Source organism: Electrona antarctica, assembly GCF_951216825.1.
Source record: "Electrona antarctica genome assembly, chromosome: 22".
NCBI lineage: Eukaryota > Metazoa > Chordata > Actinopteri > Myctophiformes > Myctophidae > Electrona > Electrona antarctica.
The window spans coordinates 17,894,113-17,917,175 of NC_136805.1; the positions used below are offsets into that span (position 1 = coordinate 17,894,113).

The 23,063-nt window shown below is 43.6% G+C and overlaps 1 protein-coding gene across 1 annotated transcript in view; it reads right to left on the minus strand.

Annotated features, from left to right (window-relative positions):
• The window catches only part of myo1d (myosin 1D), a 140,290-nt gene that overhangs the window by 101,274 nt on the left and 15,953 nt on the right, over positions 1 to 23,063 (minus strand). The window contains exons 2-6 of the mRNA XM_079492911.1: positions 11,477 to 11,685; positions 8,759 to 8,852; positions 3,306 to 3,471; positions 2,415 to 2,468; positions 2,194 to 2,289 (exon numbers count right to left, since the gene is read on the minus strand). Of these exons, the coding sequence (XP_079349037.1) occupies positions 2,194 to 2,289; positions 2,415 to 2,468; positions 3,306 to 3,471; positions 8,759 to 8,852; positions 11,477 to 11,685 (619 nt within the window). The remainder of the gene's footprint in view (positions 1 to 2,193; positions 2,290 to 2,414; positions 2,469 to 3,305; positions 3,472 to 8,758; positions 8,853 to 11,476; positions 11,686 to 23,063) is intronic.

Here is a 23,063-nt window from a genome sequence, read left to right on the forward strand (position 1 = left end):
AAATGTGAAACGTTTTTCCTCACATGTGGGAGAAGGTCAACTACAAACAATAAAAGAGGAAGAAGGGAAAAAAGCCATAAGCCCATAACCCTGGTCTTTTTCTACTTACAGTAGGAATGTCAGAGAATGCTAGAGTTTAATAAATAATACCCTGGTTCAGAACCGAAACATTCTAACAATAAAAACATAAGGGGACGCCATGGCACACAAACTGCCACTTCAGCTGTTTGGAGCGCGTGCGTGCGTGCGTGCGTGCGTGTGTGTGTGTGCATGTGTGCGTGCGAGCATGCGTGTGCGTGTGTTCCATGACGTCAGCTTGTTGTGTTGTTGTAAAGTGGTTTGCTTCCTACTCATTAAGCTCCCAGCGAGAGGCGTCAGAACACAGTGCAGATGTCTTAATATGACAGGGAGTGGTCTGCACGTTTAGAACGAACACACACACACACACACACACACACACACACACACACACACACACACACACACACACACACACACACACACACACACACACACACACACACACACACACACACACAATACATTATCATGTAACCTAAGGATGCTGATCTATGAAATGCTGACATCATTCTTTAGTCTTGTTAACTGGCCATACAAAACAGTGAAAGTATTTGCCTCACATACAGACAGTACTGTAATGCTATTGGGTGTATTGTTGGGCTAGAGAAAGTAAAGCCCAGCTGTAAACAACAGTGAAAGGAACAATAAACAGAGCACATCTGTGAGCCATGTGTGGTTATTAAATGTCTGTCTCTCCCTCTCCCTCTCCCTCTCTCTCTCTCTCCCTCTCTCTCTCTCCCTCTCATACAATACATTTTAAAGATGTGTTTATTTTATGACATCGTTTTAGATAGGTCAGCGTAGACAGACAGGAAACCAAGAGAGTGGGGAGAGAGAGTGGGGAGTGACGGTGTATTGGTGTATTCTTGCAAATTCACACAGATCTGCAAATTCGAGCTTGTCGATCTGCTACTTTTGCTGTTTTTTCATTTGGGCATATGAGGTTTTCGTCCGACAGAGGCGATATGGTCCATAATAATGCCGGGTTGAGCCAAATTAAACATAAACATTTGATTGATTGATTGATTGATTGATTAATTGATTGATGTGTTAGTGTCGCCATATCACAATATCACAATATAAATGCAGGACGATATCTAGTAATCATAGTCCTGCCTTGTATGTATCCTCAAAATTCCACCCTGAGACACAACATACAGTCAGACAAACCCAAATGAAAATGCAAAAAAAAAAAAAAAAAGATTCACAGGAGGCAGGCAGTGATCACCCCATGTGCACAATGCACACGCCCCCCACCACCTCGTACAATTCAGCAGTCAGCATTGTTGTGCACAGAGCGTGCCCACCACATTCTTCCAATGTAAGTGGAATTAAGTTGCTTGGTTTCACATGCAGGTTACCCAGGTTCAAATCCAGATGGTAACACATGGGGCCCATCGGGGATCTGGTTTCCCGATGGAGAGAGGACTAAAGGGGGTGAATGTAGCAGACTAGCCCTGCCGGTGGTCCAGAAGCTTAATATGACCATTAACCATGGGGGGGGATTCCCTTTAACTGAGTGGCATATGTGTGATTTCCCACCTGTAATGGACCAGAGTTCCATTACAGTAATCAACATCAAAGCATTTATACTGAGTCATGATGTTATGAGCACTGTGATAGCCAAATGGGTTAACGCATTTTGACCTGGGAACGATTCTACAAATGTCTTCTACATTTTTCAGTTTTCGGAAAAACCCTTGTTTCTATGTCGTTCTCAAACATGTCAAGGAAGAAGGAACCCCAAAAAAATATGTAATTGGCCGCCGACCCCCATCTGAAAATATGTTGTTCCAGGGACCCCGACAGAAGCAAAGATTTGAGTTAAAAACGTTCACTGTGAAAGAATATATATTCAAAGATTTGCACCACATGTTTGCGATTTAAAAAAAATAGCAGACCTACAAGCTCGTAGCGCGGCACTCGGTGCCGCGCTATGAGCTTGTAGATCTGCTATTTTTTCAATAGCTAAAGTATAACATAATGCTTAAAACACCAAAACGGGTTAAAGTCAACAACATAGCATAGCCTCATCGTGGCAACATGGAAAAAACATATAGACAACATAGGCTGAATGTCCTGTTTGCCATGTGTGTACCTACTACAGCCTACCTTGATCTGACCTCCTACTTTGATGTAGTTGTAGACCGTTGGGTCCTTCTTGATGTGCAGAGAACGTAGGAGGGACTCAGGACCTCCTCTCAGCAACTGGGGAGAACCAACCAACCACACAAGCATTACTTTATTAGTATGACTTAATTACTAAACGTACAAAACAAAACACAGCGTGCACGCACGCACACACGCACGCACGCACGCACACACACACTCACCTGGTAAAATGAGTGAAAACTTCTCTCCCCCTCCTGCTGGCAAATGACCCTAGACTGCACATGTGGAAGAAGCAGTCACATGATCAGGTGTTATACTTTTAGTATAACATAAGTATATGTTCATGACAAACTCAAAACACCCTAGGAAAAAAACAAGCAAATCAACAATCAGGACATAATAATGGGTTGGAAATGCCTCTGCACTAATGTTGTACCCTGCCACTAGTAGTGTCATTAGCCAAATTCCAATTTCTGCCTCCTCCGCACTCGGAAATCATCAAAACAAAACCTGGGCCAAGCCCAAAGGGCCTATGGTCCTAAAATGTATTTGTCTGTTTTGTTCTTCTTCTCCTTCTTCTGCCAAAAATAGCAGTTCTGGCTTAACCGTGCAGTCGGTTTTCACGAAACTTGGAAATATGGTATGATACGCCAAAGGGTGGCGCTATAGCACTCAATTGAAAATGCAAACAGGCATAGCTCATGAGGGCAGCTAGGTGTTTGGCAGTGGTGGAAAGTAACCAAGTACATTTACTTAAGTACTGTAGTAGTTCCAATATCCAATACTTTTACTTCTACTTTTACTATACTCCACTAGATTAATTTAAAAACTTGTGTTACTAGTTACTTTGTAGATTACTACAAATTACCCACAAACATTACCCACATCAGCCATATATACATCTACAAGCCTTGTATACAAGGCTTGTAGATCTGCTATTTTCCAAAGATTTGTATACATTTTGAACTTTGCTTTTAGTACATTAAGTATATTTTGATGCCAATACTTTTGTACTTTTACTCAAGTTCTACATTGTAGTATTGGTACAGTACTTTTACTCAAGTAAAACATTTGAGTACTTTTTCCACCACTGGGTGTCTGGCGCCCCCTACCTTCTCCAGCAGGTAGTTGCTGATGTGGCCACCGATCGGGTCTCCCTTGAAGTCAAAGTTGATATCCATGTACTTGCCGAAGCGGCTGGAGTTGTCGTTGCGGTTGGTTTTGGCGTTGCCGAAGGCCTCCAGAACACAGTTGGATTTGAGCAGCATGTTCTTCACTCTGAGGGGGGGGGAAGAACATCAAGGGGTAAATACGATGGGGTGAAGGGTACCGCAGGGTGAGGGGTACCGCAGGGTGAGGGGTACCGCAGGGTGAGGGGTACCGTGGGGTGAGGGGTACCGTGGGGTGAAGGGTACCGTGGGGTGAAGGGTACCGCGGGGTGAGGGGTACCGTGGGGTGGGGGGTACCGCGGGGTGAGGGGTACCGTGGGGTGAGGGGTACCGTGGGGTGAAGGGTACCGTGGGGTGAGGGGTACCGTGGGGTGAGGGGTACCGTGGGGTGAGGGGTACCGTGGGGTGAAGGGTACCGTGGGGTGAGAGGTACCGTGGGGTGAGGGGTACCGTGGGGTGAAGGGTACCGTGGGGTGAAGGGTACCGTGAGGTGAGGGGTACCGTGGGGTGAGGGGTACCGTGGGGTGAGGGGTACCGTGGGGTGAGGGGTACCGTGGGGTGAGGGGTACCGTGGGGTGAAGGGTACCGCGGGGTGAGGGGTACCGTGGGGTGAAGGGTACCGTGGGGTGAGGGGTACCGTGGGGTGAGGGGTACCGCGGGGTGAGGGGGTACCGTGGGGTGAGGGGTACTGCGGGGTGAGGGGTACCGCGGGGTGAAGGGTACCGTGGGGTGAGGGGTAACGCGGGGTGAGGGGTACCGCGGGGTGAAGGGTACCGCGGGGTGAAGGGTACCGTGGGGTGAGGGGTAACGCGGGGTGACGGGTACCGCGGGGTGAAGGGTACCGCGGGGTGAGGGGTACCGCGGGGTGAGGGGTACCGCGGGGTAGGAGGTACACAGGGAGAGAAGTGTCCCTGAACGGTTCAGGGACACTTCTCTCCCTGTGTACCCCTTCTCTCCCTAACCCTGAACCAGGACATGGTGCAGTGGACATTGATCACCTTGTCGGCGGTGGATCAGGGGTAGTGTGGCTGGATGGTAACCGCAAGGTTGCCGGTTCGAACCCGGGCTCCCCCAGAGTTAGTGTCGAAGTGTCCATGAGCAAGACACTGAACCCCTAATTGCTCCTGATGTGCTGGTTGGTGCCTTGCATGGATTCCGCCACCATCGGTGTGTGAATGTGTGTGTGTGTGTGAATGGGTGAATGTAATGCACAATCTATGTAAAGCGCCTTGGATAAAGGCGCTATATAAAGGCACCATTTACCATTTACTTGTCTCTATATCTGTGCAGTCTCAAGATCAAGTAAAATTGTCACTTGTATATGGCTTCACTGCACTTCAGTGTCCACAAGGTTAATAATAATATAAAACTATGTCTTACAATGAATAGCAAAAGTAGCCAATGTACAATCTTATAACACGTAGCCCTGCGTTGTGGGCATATACGGTAGGCTACTTTTTCCGTTTTCGAAAAATGTATTTTTATTTATTTATTTTTTAATTATTTTAAAATCCGGCTTGCATTTTAAAAGCCGGCTTGCATGGTGGTCAGGGGTCTGTCACTTCTGGTCCATTTAACAATATTGTTTCTCTCTGATGAAAGAGGGATGACAGTAAAGGCTAAATATAATGGTGCAGTCTGAAATGTCAAGTGCTCTGTTTATTTGAATATGGACCTTTATGGAATCAGGCAATGAAAAATGTAGCACGAAGAAATAAAATCAGCACTTAACACTACTGTAAGTACCACACACAAAACACAAGCCTGCTGACTCAATCCTCCATTATGTGTACAGTTCTGTCTAGATAAAAGGCTTATCTGACCCAGCTGGCTTTCAGCAACATGTTTTTCACAGTGACCAGGGGGATTCCTGTTCATGCTGCTGGTACTAACAGCTCCCCTGGTGCCCATTAACAGAGAGCGAAGCCTTAGATGTGCAGTGCTAGTGATACCTAGACCACACCAGCAATAAACAATATATTAGACACACAGGGAAGAAGCTGAGATTTACTGCAAGTTAAACTGTTCAACTGTAGCCCCCCCTTCAACATATCTCCGACAAGAGAGCACAGCACATGTTACACCCATTTTAAAGTCCTTGCGTTGGTTGCCTGTTAGTTACAGAATCGATTTTGACATCCCTCTATTGGTTTGTAAATCACTAAATGGAATTGCCCCGGACTCCCCCGGGGACCCCCACACGGTAACTCTGTCATTTCCGACCGTTTCGGACATGGGAAAGCTCACCGGACCCCCACACACTACAGTTCACCGCTCACTTCACACAGGAGTGATTTTTTCTCTCTTTTTTTTTTTTTTGGTGATGTGCATTGAGTTGCACATAAAAGTGCTATATTGATTGATTGGTTTATTGGTTGATTGATTGATTGATTGACTGACTGACTGACTGATTGGCTTTAACAAACTCGTTGTGTTACTCCCATCTTTGACTCTCACTTAAAAAAATCACACCCGTGTGAACTGAGTGGTGCAACTACATAACACGACATCTGACGTGATGTCGGTGATGTCAGTGACGTCACATACTAACCATAGCAACCATGCTCACCCGTACAGGCACAAACACACACGGGTACTAACAAAGCCAGTTGTTGGAGTGGTTTGCAGTTTGCACCACTCAAAAAAAGCTGAATTCCAGAGCACAGCAGGATAGAGTTGTCTGAAGTTGGGCATCAAGATCAAAGCCTTTTATACACACTTGAAGGCACACACACACACACACGCACATACACGACTGAAATCTTTACTGTGGTCTGTAGGGAGCTGTATAATATTGTTTGATATTGCCGTTGACGGCAAAGCATGCTTTAAAACATCCCTGTTAAACAGGCCACAGACGCTACGTACAAAGAAAAAGTACATTAAAAAAAGGTTAAATCAACTCGTCAGATCAGGTAATTAGTAGACATGTGCAGAATATACTGTACTGTATGTGCTCTAACCCTGTGAGGCTGGGTACTAGAACAGGACCGCCTATCCTGTCAGCATTTAAACCCCCTTATACTTCAATGACCAGGGTCCCACAGGGGTCTATACTTGGTCCCCTCCCCTTTCTCTCTACATCAAATCTCTTAGGCAAAGATTTTACCACTACCATGCCACTACCATGCCAATTTAGTCAATAGAGTATGACATGCTTGAGTGAACAGCCTCCCCATGGACTTGAGAGTGCCGCAGACTATTGACTCTTTTAAAACAGGCCTGAAAACGCTCCTGTTTCGGAAGGCGTTCTCGTGTTAAATTGTTGTCGTTTTTGCACTTGATTCTTTTTATTTTTGATAACCCTGTTTTAACCTGTGATTGATTATAATGTTTTAACCATGTAGCACTCTGAGATTCCCTGTGAATGAAAAGTGCGATACAAATAAAATTCATTATTATTATTAATATTCCAAAATATTTTTGAATAAAAACAATAATATCCATGACAAGGTAACAGCATGCTTGCATTTGATATATTTTATTTTTTACATGCACACCAAACATTCCCTTCAGTGACAACAAGTCCTTCATATCACGTAAAGACGCACCTGATTTTCACTCCCGATATTAGAAGAACCATGATACTATTACATCCTCGCCTAACCTATTTTGACCTGAGATCAGATTCTAAAAATGTCTTCTACATCCTGACAGTTTTCTGAAAAAGCTATGTTTCTATGTCAGTCGTTCTTCGATTTTTCAAAAATAACAGACCTACAAGCTCGTAGCGCGCCACTCGGTGGCGCGCTATGAGCTTGTAGATCTGCTATTTTTCAATAGCTAACCCCAAAACGGGTTCCCGCCCAAAATGGGCTAATATATCCAATCCTGCTGTTTGAGACATCATTTGTGTCTTCAAAGCAATAGTGGAAGGCGACAGTGGCAGGCTGTTCCAATATGGCCATATTTTATCTGTAAATCTGCAGACATTTTCAATGCATCAACACAGCTTCACAGTACATTTCTCAGTGTTCATTTATCCATTTGTAACTCTGAGTGTAAACAAAATGGACCCATACATACACGCTCAGAGTTCAATTCAAACTGAGGATTTTACTGTGTACATTCCACTTTCACCAATGCCATATTTCTGTCGTCGTTGTATATACAGTTCATGACATGTTCATTAAATATTTATTTAATCACACGCCCCCAGTCAGTATTCATTACCATGCAGGGGTTTTTAACAGGAACACACCCAGTCCATTATTAGTTTCAATAATGTCTGGTTGACTATTAACGCCATCTGAAGAATGAAGAATGAATGAACTGAGAAGTGCTTTCAACAGGCTCTATGCATAACTGTCATCATTCATCATAATTTTTCGACGGCGGTCGAGATCATGGATTTCACAATGCCACGCCAGACTTTCCGGCCCTTCATTGCCATCCCCAGTTCCTGCATGTGTCCCTAGCGATGACATCAGGGAACGACAGTTTTCTACCTCTGGTCTGCTTTTTTGAGGCAGGATTCCAGAGAAGAAGGGCAGATATAACCTCATTGTCAGCTCTGTAGCAGAGCATAACTGTATAGTCCCAGGATTCATTTCTAGAAGGTGGTATAGGGTTTCCTGTTCCGGTTCTTTTACCCGCAGCTTCGTTTGGTTGGCTCGGCAGCACATCTGCACCAAAAACATTCAGTACATGGCCAGCACCTTCACGTGTTTCTGGCTCAAATATGTTGCCGACTAATACAGTTATGCACAGAGCCTATTGGCAATGTTAGTTCATGGCTTAGGATTCTATTCATCTTTAGCCTGACATGATAAGCTATCTATAGCAACCTACAAAACTTTAGAACTTGAGGAATAATCAGTCCCAAAGGCTTCCCGTCTACAGCACTGTGATGATGAGTCATCCACGCCCTTGGTTCTGTTGAACTACGTGAACTACGGGTGTGGTGGATCACCGCAGGAAGAACACCAGCAATTTGGACCTTTTTAAAGGGACTAAAATGTCAATGAATCTCTGCCCTGCACTGTGGATTCTACACTGTGTTTCTGTGGCACTTTTTATTTTCTGTTGCTTTTTGTAACATTTTCTTCTCGCTTTCTCTCTCACACATAGCAATACACACATGGTTGTATAGCAATACAACAATACACACATTGTTATATTGCTCCACCTGTGAGTGTGAAGATATCAAATGTCTTGAAGACATCAAATCTCACACACACACACACACACACACACACACACACACACACACACACACACACACACACACACACACACACACACACACACACACACACACACACACACACACACACGCGCCACCTTATTCACGCCTCCTTATTGACTTAACTTATTCAGTCCTCCTGACCGAAACCCTCTCCTGTGTGTGTAGAATCAACTGTGTCCATGTTCTAACACCGATAAGAGTGTCTCACCTTTCAACTTCAGCCCTCTGATTAGGATTGGTGATAGCAGCGATGTATTGCATGATGTACTTGCTGGCTTCAGTCTTCCCTGCCCCACTTTCTCCTGCAATAAGAGAACATAGAGTGTTATCCACTCCATTTCTGTATAAACACAAAACATATACTGTAACACATACACTGCATCCAGTAATGCTTGTGGCTCTAATCTGCCATCTTGGCCTAGTAGGGATCAAATAGGTGGTCAACCGAACTTCATAAATATAATTATAACCAAATATATAACCAATGTAAAGTATTAACAAGAGCTTGTGACTAAATTATATATTACATTGGATCCATTGGAACACAGGTTCATTTTTTCCACTTGTTGAAAAGTAACAGTTTTGGTTTTGGTCTCCAAGTGACTGGTCATTTGAGTCACTTGGAGACCAATATAAACCCATAATATATACCTGACAGTCTATTCTTTCCCCCTGGGTGAATTTAGCTGAATATTGTGACTGTATAGTTATGTCCTGGTCAGCATTTCTGCCAGCCACCAGTGATCTGGGGAGGTCAGTTCCCCTTCTATCCACTAAGTGGTGCTTCATCAACCACATAGTTGCTCCATGCTGTCACACAGCTTGTGGCCACTTCCAGTGTTTTCTTAGAGGAGGGAGAGAGAGAGCGACACAGAGGAGGCAAAACTGCTTCAGTTATTTTCATCTGAATGGGGGTCCTATAGATTTTTTCCCCCAACAAATCTGTCCACCAAAAATAGCATGTACTTGACCGTGTCTATAGCTCCAGAGAGCACTCCAGACAGTGGGAGGGAAAGGCTGTAGGGTGGAAAATAAATGTACGTTTTGTTTGTATTGTTTGTGTTCTTTGGTATGTTTGAGGGGCGCTAGCCCCTCCTATGCCCAGCTTTGGGTGTTTGTGTAAATACAAACATTGAAGAGAAAAGTGTGTAAACACAAACATTGAAGACAAAAGTGAAGACGCAAATTGTGATTGGCCGGCGTGATTGGGTGTGAGGATTGGTTGAGAATGAGATGATGTATGATGATAAGAGCGCTCCTCACTTCACATGGGTGTGAGTTTTTGAAGAAAATGGGAAAAATGTACAAGGTTGGCTAAACTGATACCTGATCGGAGAGCTCGTTGTGAATTTTCTTTGCTGCCTTGTGTTTGAAAAATGTAATTAAATTAGAGCTGGGACTCGATTAAAAAAATTAATCTAATTAATCAGAGGCTTTGTAGTTAATTAATCTCGATTAATCGCATTTTAATCGCATATCAATATTCAACCCGAGAACAGTGAGAAACCTTTTTTTTTAAATGTTTTTTTGGTATTCCAGTGAATAGTGACTACGGGATTCCACTCATTTTCAACATTTTACTGTCATTAATATACCTTAGAGTTGTTGTGGATATAATAAAGTCCCCCCCATTCTGTGTTGCCTAGAACTGGAGGTCTGAAAAAAATCAGTAACATTATGAAGTACATCTCAGTGACATCACAAAAATGTACTTCATAATGTTACTGTTTTTTTCAGACCTCCAGTTCTATAGGCAACACATAATGGGGGGACTTTATTATTTCCAGTGCACACAACTCCATAGAAAAATGTTGAAAATGAGTGGTATTCCCCTTTAAGCAATACAACTTTTTTATCCCAACAGATAAACAAGAGCAGCAAGTGCCTATATAGTGTCTTCAGTGTGTATATGAATACTCAAATGTGCTTTACATGGCGGGGCATGAGAACAACTTTATTATGGGGGTAACATTTCACATGAGGTTGGGGCTGACCCACGCTTGCTACTTCAGTATGTTTCGCACCGAGGACAGCTTGACAGCTTCGTGCTGTGGTGAAATCACCGCGTCTCCGGTGGTCTGTGAGACATGTTAAACTGAAGCAGCTAGCAAGCCTAGCATAGAAGCTAACGTTGCTCATAAATGGATCCTTTCCTTCTGACATTGCACACAGCCATGCCGCTATCCACGCGTCCATCCGATAGCTTTTACATCTAAATGTCCATCCATGGAGCAAAAGCGATATAAGCGGCTTCTTCATTCAATTCATTTGGGTTTGGGCTTTCTGACGGAGCTGTAGCCTAGTGAACAACTGCTGCTGCTGCTGCTGCTGCTCGCGTGCCGCAGCCTATTCAGTACTACTAGAAACGCACCCAGTGAGAAACGTTCCGCGGTGGAAAAAAAAGGTGCGATTAAATGCGTTAATTTTTTTAACGCGTTAATTTTTCTGTAGTTAATTAATCTCAATTAACGCGTTAAAGTCCCGGCCCTAAATTAAATTAATAAAAATCACACCCGTGTGAAGTGAGGGGCGCTCTTATCATAGTACATCATCCATTCATTGTCAATGGGAATTTAATCTTTGTGTAGGACGAAAATAGCCGATCTGCTCGTCTACATATGACGTAAATTCTCCATTCATTGTCAATGGGAATTTAATGTTTGTGTAAGACAAAATCTAAATGAATATAGGAGGGGCCCTAAAAAAATGAAAACATTAGGCTGTGAGCAAAGCTCTGTACGAACATTTTAATTCGAATTAAACAAAAACACGATAAAACAAAATACATTAAACTCGCTTAGAATCAAACTTTTTACACGTAACGGTTACAAGTCGGAAGGAATTCACTACACAGGGGACCTATTTTGACCCAGCCGCAGTAGGAGGGGGAGGGGGGCTTCCCTTCCCCTGTTGCCCCATATGTTACCTGAGATGACAATGCAGGTGTCTTTGTTTCGTCTCTTCATGGCTTTGTAGGCGGCGTCGGCGATGGCAAACAGGTGCGGCGGCCTCTCGTACAGCTCCCGGCCCTTGTACTGTTCGATGGTGTCACGCCCGTAGATGTTCATGGCACGGTACGGGTTGACGGACACCACCACCTCCCCGATGTACGAGTAGATCCTACCCTTCTCGAACCTGGAGGACGCAACAAATAAAACAACGCGCTGGTGGTGAATGATCGGTGGTGGGAAAAGGTACTCAAATGTTTTACTTAAGTAAATGTATAAATACTGCAAAGTAGAAATACTCCATTACAAGTAAACGTCTGGAATTAAAAATGTCCTTGAGTAAAAAAAGTGCAAAAAGTATTGGCGGCAGAATGTATATACCAAAAGCAAAAGTACTCATTGTGCAGAATGTCTCATTTATAAGATTTCAAATGTATAAAAAATCTTTTGAAAATAGCCGATCTACAAGCTCACAATGTGTCGCATCGCCACGCATTGTGAGCTTGTAGAGCGGCTATTTTCAAATGGCCGAAATGTATATAGGGCTGAAGTGGTTACTGTTTGTTTCGAAATAGTAATCAAAATGTACAAAGTAACTACTAGTAACATTATTCGTGGCTGTGAGGCCTTCAAGGTGATAGTGTTTTTGCTTTTACAAACAAAGCCCCATCATTGTCTTACAAGTCACAAAAGCAGCATTCAACAGGTCACTTTGGAACACTGAATGAGACGGGAAGCTCCAAAAAAAATCTAGAAGATTGTTCCAAAAAACAGAAAATATAGCCTGTTTATGCGTACCAGGAAAAATCATGTTTCCGCTATCATTTTTTATAACCTCTGCTTGCATTAAATGACCAGCTATATAAACACTGTACCACAAAATAGGACATCTAATCCACACTGCCTGTTTGTTCAGGTTGGTACACGACATGTCTGCATATATTGGTCTACAATTCATCAGTGTGAGTGTGAGCTCTCGACTCTCTCTATGTGACAGGTTTATCATCACAGTAAACAAAGCAGTGGGTCACCAAGCCTGGGCCCTGCAAGCTGTGAGGCATTCTGGGCTACATCCTACTTCAAAACCTCACTCAATTCAACAATGCTTCACTATCACGACCCAGGAAGGGGACAAGTTGGTCCGCGTGAACACTGATGGCTTTCAGTTGCATCTCTTTGGTGTGTTTGTGTGCGTGCGTGCGTGCGTGCGTGCGTGCGTGCGTGCGTGCGTGCGTGCGTGCGTGCGTGCGTGCGTGCGTGCGTGCAGGTCAATCAGTCTATCAGTGCTGCTTGACCCCAGGAAGGTTATCAGTGACAACGTACCAAACTTACAGGTCCAGTTTTTCCACTCTCAGAATTACATTTATACTCGGGATGTTTGCAGGTATGTGCGTCTCTACTATAGACCTCACCTAACGTCTCTTGACCCTCACATATCTGTCAGTCTGGTCTCTCTTTATATTTCACGTGTCTCTATTCTTAATTTTATATATATATTTCTTGGGGGGCTTTTTGCCTTTATTGATAGTTGTACAGTAGGTAGACAGGAAACGGCGAGAGAGATGGGGGGAAGACACACAGCAAAGTTCATTGGGATCGGGACTCGAACCCGCGACACACTGTCATGCTGGATTACCAGCCAAGGTGACTGGACCGGTAAGCCGGCCCAGGCCACGTGTCTATTCTGTGTTTCTCTCTCTCTCTCTCTCTCTCTGACCCTGGGCTGCCCTGCCTTCCTTCCTTCCGTTCAGTGAGGACCAGCACAGAAGAATGGGTCTTTTCTTCACCACTGCAACCACAACCTCTGCTGCTGCCCAACAAACCTAGGCTGTTCACATGCATATCATTATATTCCCCCCAAAAAAGGGTTCATATCAATAGGTCCCAATATAAATTATTTGAGATTAGCTTGAAATCAGCACTGCCACAAAAAAGGAAGCGTTACTTAACCACTTTCAACCTGGCGTCCCTTATTTTGGGGATGTGTTGTGACATAGTTCAGCTATTTTCACTTTTCGTTGCACGACACAGTATATATCGTGCTGAACTGGTTGACAAGATATTAAACTGGGCCGACCAATTTCTGTGTGTAATATCAAATAATATCAGATATAACAGACATGTACGTCCACTGCATAGTGCATAGAATGGGCCCCTGAAGGCCCTTTTCCACCGAAAGAACTTTGGTTCTAGAACTGGTTCCGTTGTTTATTCTTTATGATGGTTTATATCACATCTGCATCTTCCAACCTGATTAGTGGCATGCCCACTTTGGTTCCAAATTCAGGGTATTTTTTGGTTCCAGTTTCGAACTAACTTTTAGGGTGAAAAAGAACGGAACCGGTTCAACCCCGGTGGAAAAAGGACCCGAGTGGCAGACGTCCAGTGTTCCTCCAAAGGCCTGCTGTCAGGAGGAGACAGTTGCCACTAAAAATAAACCCACAGTACAGAAGTCCTACAATGAGAGGTTTGTGAGGTGCTGCTGGATCAAGTGCAAATCTGGAAAGACAGTACTACAGTCCTCTATGCTCCCCTATGCTGACGCAATGCAAATAAAGCGGGTCTCTGCACACAGGGTCTCGGCGAAGGTTGAGAAAACCTTAAGCAGAACATAACAGACAAAAGAGGAGACATTAAGATGAGTTCTGAATGTGAAACAACAGCGCCATCGGCATCTTTCCGCCCTGAAAACCTAGACTGTCGATAAATGTGTGCCATGACCTCTTTAATCCCTCTAATCCTCCCTAATCCGCACCATGATCTCTCTCCCTTAAGATCATTTCTATGGTGTATACAAAGCGGGTGTGGGTTCGCGCCTGTAATTAAATATGATCTGAATAATAAACTAGTACATCAAGTCGCTATGTAATGATATGTTGGATTATAGCAGACACACCGGGAAGCAGAGAAACCAGAGTTACTTAGCTCAGAACTAAATCATTAAACATAACACAATGTCCTCTTATCTGGTGTTGGGTTCACCTACACAGCATGAAGATTGAATAATGTAAAATAAAGTCACTGGTCGTCACATGCACACGCACGCACGCACGCACGCACGCACGCACGCACGCACGCAGGGAGGGAGTGGAAGGGCAAGGTCATGTCAACTGTATTAATATCCAACTGAGGGGGAGTGTGTGCAGGTCATCGCCACAGCCATTAACCATGCAAATCAGCTACTAAACGATCCACACATGGCAGCTCATCCTTGTCTGCAGTTTGTTGAGTGACTCACACAACAAACTGGAGAAAGGCGAGGATGAGCGGACACTCACATCTCAGTGAGTACTCATATGTCGTGATGCCACGCTCTGCTGGGCACCAGTCGCTGACTCGCTGCCACACAGGGCGCTCACACACACACACACACACACACACACCCAGGGTGGCATATGAATGAGCACAGCATGTTGAAAGTGGGTAGGTAGGTACCTTGGCAAGCTGCACGGTTTGAACAGTGCTAGATGGAGGTTACGCTCGTCTGATGGCTGGTATCTTTAAAGGACATTACAGGCATGCTGTCTGGATGGCACGTTTAGCCGAGTCACTTCAGACCGTCAATCATTTTTCAAGGCATTCTCTGGTCATTCTGTGTCCATTCATTTCGATTCGCGATGAAAATACATTTGTGTTTTTGCTGCATTTTAAAGTGCAGAGTTGATTTTAAAAGTATATAGTCAGGGTGGCTACTGGCTAGTGACTGAGCAAGTTCAGTCAACAATGAGCCCTTTACACTGGCCTATCTGAAATAAAGTATATAGAAAAACATAAAGCAATGAATGTGAAAATGGTCTATTTATGTACGATATTAAGACCAAAGCCGTGAATAGACATCACGGGTCCAATTTTCGTCCTCATCCCTAAACCTCTTTGCCTTATTTACTATTTTGATTTTTTTTTTTAATAGTTCAAATAGCCAATCTACAAGCTCACGTGTCGTGTCGATGTCGATCGGCTCATTGAACAATTTTTAAATATTTTTCAAAATAGTAAAAAAAAGGTAATTAAGTTTAGGGATAAGGGTAAAGGCACTGACTAAAATAGGGCCCATAGTCTACTGTCACCATTATGGTCTATTCTTGCTAGCCAGAAATAAACAGAGACTGATGAAGATGTAATTATTAAGAAAAATACCCTGGGCTAGTGTTCCAAATCCTTCATTTCCAGTCCTGATCCTTTTACAAAGCACTTCATCAACAATGTGGATTAACTTGCTTTTAACTTTTAATCCAGTTCTTTACCACATGAACCCTAGAGAGATGTCATACAGTAATAGACGAACAATCGACAAAAAAATAAGCAAACACTTGCCAAATCTACAGAGTGTAGACAAAAAAATTAAATAAAAATCACACTTGTGTGAAGTGAGAGGCAGCCCACTGTGGCTGTCATATGACGGGGGTATGCTTTAAACGGTGGGGCCTGCTTAAAGTAAACATTAAAAGTAGAGAGACTTGGCTGCTACATGACGTCACGAGTGAAAGCCAGGCGTTGGGAGGGGCTGGCGCACCTTCAAAAAAAAGAGGGAGCCAAGTATCATGTAGTAGTAACCATGTGTCATACTAACAACAAATAATTTTGCATACACGTAAGTCAGGTCTGCTGCTAATACCATCCCTTTTCTCAGTGGCACTGGCTGGCTGGCAGGCAACGCCAGCACTTAACCCTGCCCTGGTGTTAGAGAAAGGACCATTGTTACCCCCCCTCCCCTTTCCGTGTCACAGTCAGAAAGGCTGCTGTGTGCCCGCTCCATTGTCCCGATGTCAATCGGGGGTCTTTGTCTGAGCTCTGCCATCCTTCTCTCACCCTGCATGGGTCGACACGGCGAGCTGCCCACGTGCACAGAAGCTTCTGAGGGAATGTTGACAATGCTCTACGGGTGAATGGTGGGCCGTATCTGACCCTGGGATCACAGTTTATTATGTATGGGGGTAGGGGTAGGTTAGAAGGCTGCCATCCGACATGGGAAGAGGCATGGAAAGTGACTGAATAAGTAAGGAACACGAGGGACAGCAGGTTGGGTGGTTGGTATTGGAGACCACCCAGAAACATCCTGTTGCATCCCAGTAATAACATTTCCTAATAGGGCTTTAACTACAGTAACATGGAGTACGAACATCTACACTAACCACCAGGTTGAATGATTGATTGATTGATTGATTGATTACTTTATTTAACAGCAATTTTTTAACTGATTACAATGGTTGTTAAAAGGATAACTTTGCACACATTCCCACTAGGTTAAGGAAGAAATGCCAAGAATAAAAAATGATGCACGCCAATTTCTTCTCCCAGACATATCTTTACTTTATAACGTTTCGGGCCGAAGCATCAAATCAGCATCATGATGGCACCATTACAGGCCAATTTGCACTGGACCGATCAGCATGAAACTTGGAACGCACACTCCCTAGAGGCCAAAGAAAAACCTCTGCCGAAGGCATTTTTCACACCCGCCTTTTTATAGCGCCACCAGGATTTAGGGTAGGCAAAACACTTTTTAGGATATCACTGCTACAGATTGGCTAAGAGATTGGCATCTAAAGTGTTCATGTCTGTGCAATAACTTCAATCCCTTAACTTCAACAGATTCCATTCACCACTATAATGACTGAATTCCAAATTAACCTACCTGACCTGTCGCTGACCTACAGGACCTAAGGAACACTTTCTCTAGTTATACCTGTTCTCTTAACAACTTCAGAAATAGCTAAAACAGTAGCTCTGTGATAGTGGACAGGCAGGAAATGGAAGCAAAGGGTCCCCGAGCTGGCTGGAGCGGCAAGGACCACGCCTTGATATAATTCACTTTACCTGGTGAGCCACCCGGTAGCGTATATTTGTATCTCTTTCTTTTGAAAATGTTAGATTACAATGACATAACCAAAATACGGACACCAGGTTTTTTTTGTTTCCAGGCTATTTCAACGTAGCCTGGAAACCAAACGAATCTGCTCAAATTGCCCTCTGCATATTTGTTCTGGTACCGCTCAGCTATTTGTTCTGGTACCGCTCAGCTGTGAATGGATTTCACTCCCTGTCCGAAGTTCCCTCTTTCCCATTTCTCATCGAACTTCTCCACTCCATAATGTCCAATAAACCTGGAATAGCATTACAAAATATCTTTCAGTTTCAACTTAACGCTGACCAGGCTGACCTTCTGAGGTGCACTTGCCTGACATTTGTTGGTCTTTAAAGGTAACATTTATCATTCATGCATGCAGACAAGGAATATAGTTTCCTCTCTGGGCGAGTCTTTATCCACGCCCAAACCCACAAGGAGACTGGCCAGCATGACTGCCATGCAACAACCTGAGCCAATTCAAAAGCACTGAGCAATCTGGTGGCTCAATAACTTAGCGCTTTATACCGCATAGCTGCTACATCCTGGATTGGAATCCTGCACAGAAGAGTGCTGTGCAGGATTTTCCAGCCTCGAACAGCATGTTAAGAAGGTCATTCAAATCTCATTTTATCATCTAAGAAATATTGTAAAAATGTAACCGTTCTTGACGATCTCTCTTTTTTTTTATCCCGTGACTTTTGTAACCAATTGTTTTCACCCAGTGTCAATTATATCTAATGTAATCCTAAATCCTGGGCGCTACACTCCCTCTGCCAACCTCAGGAGAGCAACGGACTGACATCAAGCTTCCTTCTATTTTCTCAGTTGGACGTATAGGTATAGCATGTGGAAGGAACACTTTTTCAACCAGTTCCTTTCCCTTCCATCAGGTGCCCTGGCTGGCCAGGGAGATGCAGTTTAGAGTTCTTGACGATCTCTGATCTGACTAAAGAATGGACTACTGCAACTCTCACACACTTGCCTTTCCATAGTTTCCAGATTTAACTTATTTTCACCTATACTGGTACAAGACCAGGTCAGGTCTAGCTCCTTCCTCCTGCATCTCTAATCTACTCTCCCCCTATGTGCAAACATGTACTTAAGTACAATGTTGAGGCATTTGTACTTCCAATTCAAATTTCCAATACTTTTACAATCATGTTTACAAAACTTACATTAACGACTTCATAAATGTAAATTTCGGCCATTTGAAAATAGCCAATCTACGAGCTCACAATGCGCGATGCGTTCTGAGCTTGTGAAAATTAATTTGAAAACTTGAAATGTGGCATTCTGCATAATGAGTACTTTTACTTTAGATGCCAATACTTTTGTACTTTTACTCAAGTAAATTTTGAGTTCCGTACTTTTACTTGTAACATAGTATTTCTATATTTACATGTAAAACATGTAAAACATTTACGTAAAACATGCGAGTACTTTTTCCACCACTGTATTCCAAAGCGCAGGAATGCTCTGGCCATGTAGATCAATCTGTCCCCCGTTTTAAATATCTGCTTAAAACTCACTTTTACCGCTTGTTCCTCCTAATTGTAATGTCCGCATTGTTTATGAGGGGCGCTAGCCCCTCCTATGGCCAGCTTTGTGTGTTTGTACCACGGAAATGATTTGATTGGCTGAGCACGGAATGTGATGTATGATGATAAGAGCGCCCCTCACTTCACACGAGTGTGATTTTTAATATTAGCTTCTTGTATAAAGCATGTTGTAGTTTTGAAAGGTGCTATACAAATAAAGTGTATTACGTTATTATTATTATTAGAATTATTAATATTATCGGACAAATAACTAACCAAAGATCTGTCCACAAAACCCATCCTCAAAGCCTGTCCTCAAAAGCTGTCCTCAAACCTGTCTATCCTGCCCCGTTCTCCTCGGTGGCTGGAGCAATTGATCTGAATTTGAACACAGGAATTGACCATTAGCATATATATATATATATGCACCGAATAACGACACCCGTTGTTCACTTCAATGTAAGCTGTTTATTAACATATATATCCCATGGTTCCATGGTTCCAGCCATCGGCATGGTTCCAGGCAGCCATCGGCATGGTTACACCCCCCAAGATATGGGATTAATGATCAAACTGAGCATAGCCACTGCCACACAGACACTGTTACACACAGAAAGCTGCAAACTTATAAAGGGCATGAGTGGGATGGAGATTTGGATATGATCTTCATGGCACAAGCTTATCATATCATATCATATCATATCATATCGTGATATGGTTTGACCAATCTGTTAAAATCTGTTAAGTTACATTGCTTCCAGATAGTTCAAACGAAGTGACCCTCTTGTTGTTGTTCTTACAGACAGTATTTGCGAACAAAGTGATTGCGAACAAAGTAATTGCGAACAAAGTGATTGCGAACAAAGTGATCAATTACTATAGAAGCCGGCCTAGCTTGTCTGTCTGTCTGTCTGTGTGTGTGTCACACTGTAACACCACCCTCCCGCCACCAGAGGGCTTAGGTATTTGTGTGTGTGTGTGTGTGTGTGTGTGTGTGTGTGTGTGTGTGTGTGTGTGTGTGTGTGTGTGTGTGTGTGTGTGTGTGTGTGTGTGTGTGTGTGTGTGTGTGTGTGTGTGTGTGTGTGTGTGTGTGTGTGTGTGTGTCAGACTGCCACAACAGTTCCTTCGCTTCCCGCGTTTACGCGTCTTACTTGTATAATTATCTTATTATATATATTGGCTGTTATCTCTACCAGCCCTGAAAGACAGTAGACTTCAATGCAAAATCACTTTCGTCTCTCTTTAACTGAGTCTGTCTGGGGAGGGGTTGGGGCAATATTTAGAGTTTAGAGTCACTTGGGGAGTGTCATTTTATCATTGTGGTCATGGTTTTTGCATTCCGTTCAGGAACACCAAACACAGAACAGAATTAGACCCAAAGTATCGTCATAAACCCAGACGGTTCAACATAATCTTTGACTCTTTGCGAAAGCCATGCCATTTGGAACAATACAGTGTGTAAACAGAGAGGTCCCAGAGCTGTCCGGTGTTTTCCCAAACCCTTTTATAAATAGGAGCCATGATTCATCTCCTACTCCATCATCTGCTCAAGAGTATTGAGGACCAAATGGCTCCAAATAAACCAAATCGATCGTGTGTGATCGTGTGTGTGCACGCGCGCGTGCGTGTGTGTGTGAGAGAGAGAGAGAGTGAGAGGGGGGGGGGGGGGGGGGGGGGGGAACTATCAGCTGAAGTGCCTCACTGACACTCTGGCCTTTCTCTTCCATCTGCTCTGCTCTCATTTGGGAGGATTTCCAATGACAACACGGTTAGGATGAGATTAGAGAGCATTTACAGGCCACAATGTATCAGTCTGCAGGGAACGCTCCTCGCAGATTAGCGAAGAGCTTCATAGACTTGTTTCAGACCAGGCGGACACTAATGAGATTTTTCTTTTCACGTTCAATGTAGTAGGACTTGGACTGATTAAAACATATTGCTGCTCCGGTCATGCAGGGAGACTCACTGAGAACTGGCCCACTACATATACCGTACTAGAGCCAGGACTATAGCTTGAGAAAGAACAGATTAGTGGGGAGTGGAAGGAAGTTTAGAGCTGCACTGTGCGATACGTGGCCCCTACTGATAAACAAGGTACGTATCCGCAAGCAGGTTGGAGTAGCTTATTGCCTGTATCAGCCGAGCAACAAAGCAATAAATAAGGGAATTATGATACCAAACGCAGCAACCACACTCCCCCGCTGCACTTTGCCCCGAGTCCTTGTCTTTCAAAAACATTAAAACACACACCCAACGGACTGCAGCCAAAGCGAGACTAAAGAAATACTGCACAATGCAGGATCATTCTGGTGTCAATACTGTACTGTACTGTAATGTCATTGTCTATTCAAAGCTTCGGCCATTATGTCACACAACCATTGACTATATTTCCATTGATGGCTTTATTTTTTTAAGGCTCAGCAAATTGTGTGTGTGTGTGTGTGTGTGTGTGTGTGTGTGTGTGTGTGTGTGTGTGTGTGTGTGTGTGTGTGTGTGTGTGTGTGTGTATCCAAGGCTAATCTCGCAAACCTCTGGAATGATCTGAATTTAATGATCTGATTTTAATATGAATTTCTTGTGCTTCCTATTCCTACCTAACCTGACTTCGCCAGATTGCGGCAGTATTGAGTTCACCAGTTCTCTCAAGCAGAAACGATGAACACGGAAGCAGCGGGACAAACATTTGATATCTCCATAATAATTTTGAGTTGTAGTCTTGTTAGGTTGTGTTTACATTTGCGCTGTGGCAGCGCTTCAATATGTCATATGTCTCGCGTTGATCCCGCCTCTAGCGGCCTCATACAGCCGCATATCGCTCCGGCCAGAATTGGACCGGAGTACATCATCTCTGCCTGAGAGTTCCCAGACTCTCCCTGCTGGCAGAATGCAAATGTTGTCCAGCAGGGGGAGTGGTTTCACCAGGCTAATTCCTACCAGCAGGCCAACAAAGTAACTAAATGGAGGGGAAAGGAATAACGTGTTCCTTCGACGCGCTACGTCCGGACGGGGAAACTCTCCCCTGTCATGTAAAAAGAAGCAGCTTGGACTCCTCATGCATATAAGGAAGCATGAGGTCAGTCCAGGATTACATTAGATAATTGACTCTGGGTGAAAAAAAATGGGTTGCAAAATCGTGGGATAAAAATTATAAAAAAATAAAAATGAACATGAATGAATGGTGCTCGAATTGAGCCGATACCTTGCCCAAATATGGGGCCATACATCATAGATGACTGACGTCATAGACTAATGACATGACAACCAAGATCAACACGGGTGCCATGCCGTAATTAGACCTCGTCTTCTTTGTGATTTGTTCACATTTTCTTCAATGCCACAGTTTATAAATCATGGTAATTTGAATTTCATTTGGGAATGTATCTTTTCTCCAGGGATTACTTTGACAAAAGAAACTGCACAATGATATTAAGAGTGTTGGATTACCTAACAAAAAACAAGTTACAAGTCTCTGCAAGTTGATTTTAACGCACTGAAATGAAGGGAATCCAGTGGCTTCCAAAACTCAAACCATGCCATGTTTTGGAAAATGTAATAATACTTGAGTCATTGTCAGCTTAATGTAAATCACTCTGGATTAAGTGCGTCTGCCCAAATGCCTAAATTGTCAACAGATTGAACACACCAGACCACCAGTGTGATCCTTTAAAGGTTAGCAGCGTGAGTGTGCTGGTAGATTATGGGCTCCATTTTCGTCACCGCTAAACCCCTTATCCCTAAACTTGCAAAACATTTTTGAATAGTTAAAATGGCCAGTCTACAAGCTCACAACGTGTCGATGTAGATTGGCTAGTTGAACTATTCAAAAATGTTTTGAAAAATAGTAAAAGTAAGAGGTTTTGGGATAAGGTAGCGGTGATGAAAATGGAGCCCTTAGGGCCCTATTTTCATCAGTGACATCTAAACCCCTTATCCCTAAACTCCTTTTTCACTATTTTTAAAAACATATTACAATTGTTCAACTAGCCGATCTACATCAACACGTTGTGAGCTTGTAGATCGGCTATTTGAACTATTCAAAAACTACAAGCTGAAAATGCGATGCATTCTGAGCTTTATAATCAACTCCCTCCATCTCATATTGCTCTGCTTTCCCTTCGCTTTGCTTCTCCTCCCCTCCAACAACCTCTCTCTGCTTTCCTTTCCCTTCGCTTTGCTTCT